Below are 11,161 nucleotides of genomic sequence, written 5' to 3'. Positions count from 1 at the left end.
TATGGCTATGTACGATGGAGCATAATATTAAGCTCACATTTGCACAGCACTTTTGTCTTAAGTGCTTTCTCGATCAGATAGAAGGTTAACAGCATGTCAAGTGCACTGCCGAAAGTGACCCTATAACCCACCAGGTAGCCTATACCCCTTTTCAGTGTTGAACAAACAGGTTTCAGAAAAATGGTAGCCTAAAAACACTTACAAGGAAGTTTATTTTTGGACTAATTGCCAGATTACTGCTACCCCATACTATAACTTTCATACAAACTGACAATTAGGTTAGTTCAATATATTTAATTAAACTATTCACATACATTTGACCATTGTACAATAGATACATCCATCATGGTATAAAAACAAATCGTAACTATTGCATCTTCAGGAGCACATGCCACGTTGAATCAGGGTTAAAAAGAGACAATTCTTAGGAAAAAGTTGCTTCACAAACCTTAAAAAACAACAAAAAAACACATTTGTTGAGCAACCTGAAGATGGTTTTGAAACCTCCCAATATTCACAATGTTTATACAAAATCAAACTTGGTAAGAAACATAAGGAACACAAAACAAATTCATCAACTGGGCCAAGTAGCAAAGTACAGAGTGGGTTGAGGTTCAAAATGATTTTCTGGGCAATGGACCGTCCCATCACGTAGCTCTATGCCTCTCTCAATCTCCAAATCAGCCACCCTTCATCCATACATCCCTCACCAGGCCTACCTGAAGACCAGGTACTCTGAACATACAGCAAATAGATGGGTTTCCATGACAACTGCCCAGACTAAATGTGCCTCTTATGTCCCGCCCCAAGAAGTGATGTAGAGGGCGGAAGCAGAAAGAGAAAGCAAGACTTATGCAGTAGGCAGAGTGTGTGTGTGTGTGTGTGTGTGTGTGTGTGCGCACCCATACGTGTTCACATCTATAGCAATGTACGTGCCATGTATCAGACAACATAAGGTTGTACGTGTGTGGCAGTAACTAGAGCATTTCATCCTCCCCTCCCCCGTACATGTCGGCAAGCTTCTTGAAGCGCGGGCCCCACTCCTGCATCAGGTCGTAGTCATAGTCTCCGTCAGAAGATGAGGAGGAGGAGTTGAGGGAGGAGAGAGACCCTGCCTCTGAGCCTCCACCTTCATAGTCAAACACCAGAAGAGAGTCATAGGGAGGGGCTGTGGGGTCATTGTCTGCTGCCTTCAAGTTCTGGACAGAGAAAGAGAGAGAGGTCAGGGTAAAAGATGTATACTGGGTGGACTTCCTTTGGTAGTGGATTAAACTGCGCTTGGACAAGAAGAATGCAAGATACCACCACATCTTATCTACAATTGTCTTTATAGAACTTCAAGAGCTCTACAACTTGTTTTGCAAGATCCCGTGAGAGCCCAGTTTTAGGGCTGACTGCAGAATCCCCCTGGAGGAGAACATGGGCAGTGTGATGCAGTGCAGCTGTGGAGAGGTTAAGAGGAGGAACTCACATCTACAATGAAGTTGCCGATGTCTTCAGGGTTGGCAGGGCGGGGCCGGTACGTGGGGGCGGGCATGAAGGTGGGCTCCACATCATTCCGGAACACATCAGGGCGGTTATCTAGGCCACGGTGGAGCACGCTCAGATCATAGTCCTGGGACAGGAGAGTTTGGGCAAAAATGTAAGAGGCGTCTTTGTACAGTGGAGAAACAGATTTGTCGGGAGTCAGGTGGCTGAGTGGTTAGGGCATTGCGCCAGTAATCCAAAGTTTGCTGGTTCATTCCCGGCCGTGCCAAATGACGTTGTGTCCTTGGGCAAGGAACTTGACCCTACTTAACTCGGGGGAATGTCCCTGTACTTACTGCAAATCGCTCTGGATAAAAGTCTGCTAAATGACTAAATGTCAATGTGCACAAACATGTCTGTCTGTCTGCACCTACCTGATCGTCCTCTCCGCCTCCCTCCTCGTCATAGTAGTAAATGTTGTCTCTGATATCATCCTCCTGCAGGAGAGGCTCCTTCTTCTCTCCTGTCCTTCTCCTCATGAACATCAGCAACAACAGCACCAGCACTTTGACACACAGACGGCAGTATTTGTACATGTGGTAATACATCTGTGCAGATATCAGTAGCAAAATGGGATGCCATACATCCAAGTCTTAACATAAGGCATCACATGCACACAGATCAGAGTTCAGTTCACGAGTCAGTTGGTCCACTCACACAGCAGCAGCAGTATGGCTCCCAAGATCCCCAGGATGCCTGAAAGGCCCACACCAGCCTCTCTGAGGAGGGCACACTGGACATCAGCCCCGGTGCAGTCGCACACTGTGGCCGTAAGAGTGCTGTCCTGCTCCATGCCCTGGTTGTCCGCCACCCTCAGAACCACTGTGTAGTCCCCCTGTGCAAGAGAGGTGGCCAGGGACAGGATGATGCCCGTCTCTGCAACAAAAACAAAAAGGTATTTCTCATATCAGGCAGGGTAGGTCATGTTGTCAACCATCGCTCCCTGTATTATTACATCCTAGTACTGTTTGTAGAGCTGGCCAGGCTTGGCCATAGCTAATGGGGACTTGCTCTTTTTACATAGCAGCAGAAAACAACGTTACAGGCACTGCTGTGGATGTATGGAGGGGGTGTGTTGTTTCATGGTACGTACGGGTGTCGTTCATGCTTGCAGTCCAGTTGTCTTTAGATTGGCCCTGCAGGAAGACTTTGTAGGGGGCAGCAAAGGTCGGGCCGTCCTTGTCAGTGACAGACAGCACATGGGACACAGAATCTTTGTTGCAGATCCTAATGGATCGCTCCATGATGATGGGGGCGTTGTCATTCACATCCTCCAGCTGGATCAGCAGTGTGCCTGTTCCTGTGGCCGGGATATCATCTGAGGAAGGAGGAATTATATGAATGTAGATGCATAATTAATAGTCCAGAACAACTTGGATTTTCAGAGAATACAACAGTCTTTACGGTGCAATTTCTTCTGTTCCATCAAACACACTGCCGTTTCCACCTCTGGCCGTCTGCTCTCCTTTGACAGCAAAGAGGACAGGAGGAAAACAAGGCTTACCGTTGTCAACTGCCGCAATGAGTGCTGTGTATCTGCCATCGACCACAAAATGAGACTCCCGGTCCATTTTGTTCTTCACTAGGATCTGACCATTGTCTGTATTTATGCTCAGCCAGCCGGCCATGTCGTTCTGGATCTTATACCTGTGGAGAGACGCAAGCTTTTGTAAGACGGGGCATCACTGAACAGCCAGCAGTACGGCAGGTAGTGGGGCGTTCCGTCAACTAGAACTGACATTAAAACTTCAGAGTGGTGGAAGGGTCAGTGGGTCTTACGTGATGATCTGCTTGCGTGCCGTGTCTGGGTCGGTGGCGGTGTAGACAGTCAGCTCACTGCCTTCAACCAGGTCCTCCTTCTTCACCACCAGCTTCTGCACTGGGCTGAAGACAGGAGCCTCGTTCACATCCTTCACTGTCACCACCACCGTGGCCGTAGCCGTGGGCATGGGAGAGGCGAAGGGCACCGCGTTCACCACGGTAACTATCAGAGTATACCGGCTGACCCTCTCAAAGTCCAGCTCCTGCCGAGACACATTCCAGGTTGGTAAGCCTTACGTACACTGGCAGTTGGAAGCGACAAGTCGCACTCGTTTACACAAGTCCAGTCCAACTTAATCCAGTGCGTTACAGGGGTCCTACCTTGACTGTGGTAATGATCCCCTCCTGCTTGCTGGGTCCGGTTGTGACATTAAAGCGGTTGTCAGGGTCTCCATCCACGATCCGGAACACAGCAGTCCAGGCCTCAGAGTGGGGGTCGTCTAGGTCGGTTACCTGCATCTTCACCACCTCAGCACCCAGCCTGTTCTCTGGCACCTCAGCAGTGTACTGGGGTTATAGGAGATAAACATGAATACAGTTGAACTTCTACATCCAAGTCATTCAGACAATCTCCATACATTACTCTCTCGCACACACTTACAGTAGTTTGCTCAAACTGAGGTGCGTTGTCGTTGCTATCGGTGACTGTGATGATGGCTTTTCCCATGCCTATCAGCCCTTTACCCTCCATGTCAGCAGCCTCCACCTCCAGCGTGTACTTGGGGTATTTCTGGAAGACAGAGCTGGTGTTATGTTGGTGTCAAGTGAAGCTGCTGCCATGTCCTTGATTGACCAATAAATGTTGGCCTATATTAGCCAATGAGGAATTCCAGCAGACCTGCAGTGGAGACCTCACAGCCTACTGGAGGTTCCACTGACTGGCTGTATAACAGGTCTCGGTGTCAGACAGGCTATAACAGTTCTCAGTGACCCAGCACCCACCTCTCTGTCCAGGCCTTGAGACTGGACTCTGATGTGCCCAGACACAGGGTTGATGGCAAACATGTTGTCGCTGGGTAGAGGGGGGTCCTGGCTCAGGATTTTGTAGCGGATGTCTGAGTTTTCATTCCCAGGCTCATCCGCATCTGTGGCCTCCACCTGCATGAACTCAAAGCCTGTGTTTGGGAATGAAAAAGAAAATAGATCAGATTTACCGCTTTCTCCCAGCACCCAGTTTTTGCTTCAGATTCACTGACATGTTCACTGTGACTTAGGCTAGTGTAAATGGTGTATTCACCTGTACTGGAAGCTTCAGGGACCTTTCCTAGGAAGGGTTCCAGAGGGAAGACAGGTTTGTTGTCATTCTTGTCTATGACATAAATGATGATGTCCATGGGGGCCTTCGCTGGCTTATTTCCAGTTTTGGCAATAGCTTTAAGCTACACACACACACACACACACACACACACACACACACACACACACACACACAGGTTAATCAGAGACTAACTTGATCTTTAATGTTCAATATTTAAAAATTGGATGCGTGTTCAGCCAGTAAGGCAGCTGTCCCCAGGCCCCTACCATGTACTTGTCCTGCTTCTCTCTGTCCAGGGGCTTGGTCACATACAGCCATCCATTATTCCTATTGATGGTGAACAGATTCTCAGGGGGCTGATCTGCTCCCGGGCCTTCAATTTGGTACTGAACCGGTGCTTCCTTATCGCTGTCTGACCGGATCTAAAAACACAGATACATCAAAATTACCTTATCAGAGACTGCAAAGACATAAAATCAAATTTTCCTTGGAGATGCATTTGATTTGCCTCACAGGTTGCACTTCTGGAACTGACCAACTGGCCTCATTTCAGTGGGTAACGGAATCAAGTGCACCAAAGTATTTTCAAGTAGTACAGTAACACTATCTGCTATGAGGTCTAGCCATCTTACCTGCACCATCTGCTTAGGAAAGGGTCCTCTGTCGTTCTCAGGGAAGTTGATGGGAGGGATGACCCAGGCCCTCTTCTGCCTCTTCAGCCCTGGCCGGGCCTTGGGGAAGAACAGCACAGGCAGGTCGGAGCGCTCTGTAGCCTAGCAAAAAAGTACACAGCATTATTACCCACACGGGTCTGCCATATGAAATTCCCTGGTCTACCCAGCCAACATAAGTCTCATTTTAACTGCTCACAAAGAAAAGTGCCATTACCCAAGAGGCCCAGTGGGGGGAGTTATTGGGTAAGAAATTATGGCAGTATTTAGAGATCGTGGTGAGTTCCTGAAATTCTCTAAAACAGTGGTTCCCAAACTTTGTACAGTCCCGTACCCCTTCTGACATTCAATCTCCATCTACGTAACCCCCCCCCCCCCCCCCATTTTTTTCATGTTTGTAACCCCCCCCACCCCCGCCCTAAAACAAGGAACATTTTCAGGAAAAGGAATTAGTCCATGAGTTTGTACAAGAGCAGGTTATACTACTTCTGTTCATGAAGCCTAAGGAACCATCACCAAGTGAAATTAATTGCTAAACAATTGTTTATGAAACTAAGCAACTACATAAATTATTCATAGCTCGAGCTCTGTACCTGTTTTGTAGTTGCAGAGGCCAACTCAATAGGCTGCACCTCCTCAGGGCTCTGATTCAGATGAATAGGGTGGCTGTTGTGGTTCTTTTGATGATGAATGTGATGGTTCTTGTGACCATGGTGGTCCTGGTTGTTGGGCCCACTGTGGTCTTTGTTACCATGACCCTGGTGGTCCTGGTGAGCATGACCATGGTGCTCCCTGGCCTGCAGCATCACCCTAGCAGTGACGGTCATCTTCCTGCCCAGTGAGTCCCAGACGTGGATGGAGAACTCCTTGTTTCCGCTGTGAAGAGCCACCTGCCGCTTCACCTTCACAGTGCCATCAGACTCCACCCTGAAGCGCTTGTCCTCCGTGTTAAACCAGAAGCGCTTCCGTCCTGTGCAGTCGTCAAACCCCACTGGAACACAGACAGGTGCACGATTTAGAGAACACAGAAACCCTTACACATGGAATAACCACAGACAAGGAACATTTTTTTTTTTTTTTTTTTATGTAAATACTTTTGAATGCCGCCATCAATGTTTTAGCTTTTGAAAGTTGGCTAACACTGCATCATGACAAACCTGTTTGACTGACATGTCAACTAGTGAATTTAGGAATGGAGTGACAATTTTAAAATGGAGGAAAGTGTCTGAGCTAGGATCTTACAGCTGTGACAAATATTATTCACTAAAACAACTAATATGTCTGACAGCCACATGCCGACACAATCAATCATCCTTCCCTTCTCCACCTCCACAGTACAGTCATCATGACTGCTGGGAATCAAACTGGTCTCCCACAGGAGGGTGTGCAGCTGACTGTCCATTAGAAACCTCTGGACAGGAAGGAATTAACCACAGAGATAAGTTAATGGTTGGACTATGGGTCAGGATACGACCTGAGGCTGAGAGCCTAAATAGCTTTTCAACACAACTGGCCCTACACCACTCATGTTCAGTCATACAAGACCGGAAGGACTGGAGTCCTATACGAGAGGTCCTTGTTCGGCCTGCCAGTAGGCCGGTTAGACAACTAGACTGGTCGGGTAGAGTGTGTGTGAGCACTTCTAAAACAGACAAGATCGATCCACCAGGTATATAAAATGTTTACACCCTCTGCCTTACTCAAGAGTTCAGACTCAAACCTAGGCCTGTCAAGTCCCCTGAAACAGAAGAATATGCCCCATGCTTTGTTCCCACCGGGGACTTTTGTTCTTGTGAAACAGCACTCCTCTTGGCACGCATGGGGAACCGACCAAGCAGCGGTTCTGACAGGTAACTCCTCCATAGCCCACAGATGGCTGTTAATAGCAGCTTGGTTGCCCAACCCTGTCCCCTGATATGGACGACTCCAGGAGTCAGAAGTGAAACCAAACAAGAATAGTCGTCTGACACCCAGGCAAGACTCACCACCACAGCAGGTCGGGGAAAGTACCCAACGACCTGCTCAGTCACACAGAGCAGAAGATCAGTAAGATGTTATTTCTGGGAATCAGGAGGATTGGGTTGAATGAACAATGCCTCCTCCTCATCCAGTACCAAGTTCAGTATTAACTGTTCAAACCACAGGAAGTTGTCCCAGTGTGACTAAAAACAGGTGGATCCGAGGCTCTGTACCAACACACATCGTAAGAACTTACTCAGCCTCTCGATAGTGACATCACACATGCATCACCATTCCATTCATTAAACTTTCAGACCAGTTCCCACACCAATGATCATGTGGAGTGCAAGGTATTGGTTTATTTTAATGGGTGGCTTGACCCCTTAACCCATGGCTTAGGTGAGGCTGAATGAGACCACCCACATGAGTCCGGATTAGAAAATGTAACCAGGGTAACTGCTGGACAGAGACAAGATAAGGCAAACTCCAAGACAAATTAAATTGCCTTAGACATGTTGTAGAGAGTGGGCAGGTAGCATGGTCTTCTGGCCAGCTGCACCTTTACAAACACCATCCTCTCATCAGAAGAAGTTAGTTACTGGAGGGCTCTGGGAGGCACGGTAGAACACTTGAGATTTCCAGAAAACACAGCCTTGGTTGTGTCCCTTTAATACCCTCTGGCCAAACAGCTGACACCCATGAACAAATACACACACTGACGAAGCCACCACACTTCCACATTGACAGTGACAAGGCATGTTGCAATGAGGCTTTATGTTTTTAAATAATACAACTAATGGCAGTTTAGTGGCAAGTCAAAGACACCAGGATACAGATTGCCTGGCGCTGAGATTATCAGGCTGAGGAGACAAGAGCTGGTGTTGTGACTAGATGACTGTACAAGGTGAACGGCTACACAACCAGTCCTGAAGGCCATTTCCCAGACAAGACAAACACCAAACCCTGTGGCTTAGTTGACACTGAACTATGTGTAAACTAATTATGATATTGGATTCATTTTACATTAGGGGTGAACAAACTCAGAGTTAACCGACAATATTAAATTAGTAGACAGGCTACATGAACACATTAATTGTAAGAGTACCAAAAGTGAATTTATCCTTTTTTTACCTTCTCACATGAGGGGACCACATTTGAGTGGTTTAGAATTCGAAGGGGATCACATGAGATGAAGTCTACCTCATAACATTATGTATCAGACCGGAAGGCCCTTACCTTTGCCCAGGACTCTGCCCTGTTGGAGAAGACTTCGCTCCACTTTGAAAATCAACATGTCTGCTTCAAAACCAGGCCGACATGCCGACTCTTCTGATGACCCAGGTGCAAAAGCCTGACAAAACACATATGCTTAGAAAACATAGGGACCATCTCTTACATTACAAATAAATCATTAGGTGCATCATAAGAAATTTCAAAAAGATTATAAAACAAACATTACGTCAAAATGTTTACTGCAATAACAAAGAGCTTTAGTTCATGGAGGGAAAAACTAGACCGAGAAAAGAAATTGGGTGACATGTCAATATGACATTTGATATAGCTTAAAGTAGGCTACTTATCCGGATTCTCGGTCTCTGCGATCATTTTAACTCGTATTCCCCCCATTCCTTAGGCTACATGATTGTTCTATATTGAAAAACGTTTACGAGTATGGGCTTCGGGTTAACAATGTCACGGCTCTTTGAACAAATCACAATGAACAACTTAGTCAATGACTTGACAATGTACAAAAGTACGACTTTCTCCATAATAACCACCACTACCGCAAAAAAAAAGTGATGGTGACAAAAAAAAGAAAGAAAGAGAAAGCATAGATAAGTCTTACCTGGAGACAAAAAAAGATGCCTAAAAGCGTAAACTTAAAGGTCCTCATCTAATATATTCCTTGTTGTAACACAATAGTAGAAAGGTTATAGGAGAATGAAAGTATTCCTTTGCCGCTCCGCTTGTACAGGAATAGCTTCCTTGTTCAAAAGCGGTCTTTCGTACACTGCAGCTAAATCAGTTCGATGGGTTTCAGCAGGTAAAACTGAATGACGTATACGTGCAGGTGGCCTCGCCCATCCGCCAAATTCCAAGTATGGTCATGAGCAATTGCCAGCACCTACGGACACAGGTAAATCAGAAATAATGAACAGGAACACACCGGAATGCTAGTCAAACCAGGGTTCGTGCTGAAATAACACCAATCGAGAAAAGGATTGTAAGCATTAAATCAGGAACCAACACGCTACTACTAAACTGACAGAGGTTCTGCTTTTTAATAGGCTGCAACCCAAGTTCTATTTTAACCTAGGCTATAAAAACATCTGCAGTCTTTGACAAAATCTTTTTTTGAGTTGTTAATGTTATTCATAATATAGAGCGTAGATACATAAATACTTATTTGTGATGTAAACAATACTGTATTTGGATTTTGAACATCTCTACAGAACGAGTAGGAAGGTATTCCTCCAGACTGTATTTCCTCAGTGTCAGCTAAGACCCATTATACAAGAACAGACAGATATCCTACTCTGCTATTCCACTGCTCTCAAAGGAGCCATTTAGATGACTCCTCTACCACAGACTGTCACAAAGCCTGCTCTTCTCTGACACATTTGGTCATGTTAACGGCTGGTTTTAAAGCATCAAACTAAGAGGCTCTGCAACCCGTGACACTTTGTTTTCTGAGAATGCTTGAATAGTTAACATGTTAATATGTCAAAGTGATATGTACTGAAAATAACGTAGGCAAAATGAATTATCAGTGCCGTTAACGAGTCAGGATTCGTTTGAATAAAAAAAATGGAGGCCAGATTCAAGGATAGATGAATGAGGACGTTTCTGAAAGCCACTGCAAGATGCCGAAGGGTGGTGTCTCACAATTCGGAATCATGCATTGCTGTGGGTAGGTTTGCTCGGCCGCCAGGGCAATAAGCATGAACAAGCTGCTTGCTTTATTAATCTGAACTGGACCACTGCCAGGGTGACAGGGGTTGCTTAAATTAGCTAGATAGCTGAATAGAAGTGCCTGATGCTAATGTAAGCTATTGATAGCATAATCTCATTACAGCAGCATATCATTTTCGGTCACAACTTCAGCGACCTTCGACTTCACAGAGTTCAGTAGATCATGAGTTTAAACTGTGATGATCACTAGCAAGTTTATGACTCGTGGCCTGAGGGGTGGAGGGGATGCTTTGGCTAAGCATGCACACTTTCTGCAACTAGGGTGAGCTAGCAACAGTATTGTACTTTACAACCAAAAATTCCAACCCTGTGTAGATTAACCTCAAAACATTTTCTTACCAGCCCTACAAAATCGAATGACATTTTTAATTTAATGTCTAATTTATGAAATACGTTTTGGCTCCATGTTTTACAACTCACCATTAATAACTTAGCTGTCAAAGTGATTACTTTCGTTCGCAGACCAACTTGATTGTAGAATGAGAGAAGTGCAGGACAGAGGCAGAGCTGATTCTAGCATTATGTCATATATGTGGGCGCGTGCTGGCAGTATTGTCTAAAAGCGCGGGTTATTAATTTATGAAACAAATCAAAGAAATGACGTGCGAAATGCAACTCCGTTGTCCGTACACACGCACCCCCTTTGATGGAAAAATTATCAGATACAATGTCACTTAGCTTGCTATCATGAAATTAGATTTTTAGCAATTTAGAGATCTTATCTTCTCTTCCGTCCAACTAGAATTTGAGCTGGAACAGAGAACGTTTCTTCCGACCTTATCAATGGACAATGAACACATGCTTTGGTGTGGATATGTGGCAAAAATTAACTGTGAAGGTTAGAAAATACATGTAGGCCTAATGTTGTGACCAACTGGCATGCATGTCGAACTGGCTTTGTCACTAAGCAGTAGGCCAACCTCTTGTAGAGTCATATTCTGATTATTTATAT

General features: G+C 45.6%; 1 protein-coding gene across 1 annotated transcript; it reads right to left on the bottom strand.

Annotated features, from left to right (window-relative positions):
• Positions 1-279: 279 nt before the first annotated feature.
• Positions 280-10,784, bottom strand: LOC146246825 (cadherin-1-like). Its single transcript, XM_084682966.1, has 17 exons — positions 10,630-10,784; positions 9,083-9,361; positions 8,473-8,587; positions 5,871-6,268; positions 5,239-5,379; positions 4,873-5,028; positions 4,586-4,727; positions 4,291-4,463; positions 3,950-4,078; positions 3,670-3,855; positions 3,307-3,551; positions 3,032-3,174; positions 2,621-2,845; positions 2,185-2,403; positions 1,902-2,032; positions 1,472-1,615; positions 280-1,199 (listed from the first exon to the last, which is right to left on the bottom strand). The coding sequence occupies exons 2-17, from the start codon at positions 9,128-9,130 to the stop codon at positions 978-980; spliced, it is 2,817 nt and encodes a 938-aa protein (XP_084539092.1). The 5' UTR covers positions 9,131-9,361; positions 10,630-10,784; the 3' UTR covers positions 280-977.
• Between the last annotated feature and the right edge of the window lie 377 nt (positions 10,785-11,161).

Source organism: Hypomesus nipponensis, chromosome 19, assembly GCF_054491055.1.
Source record: "Hypomesus nipponensis isolate SF chromosome 19, ASM5449105v1, whole genome shotgun sequence".
NCBI lineage: Eukaryota > Metazoa > Chordata > Actinopteri > Osmeriformes > Osmeridae > Hypomesus > Hypomesus nipponensis.
This window is presented reverse-complemented; position numbering and strand designations above follow the sequence as displayed.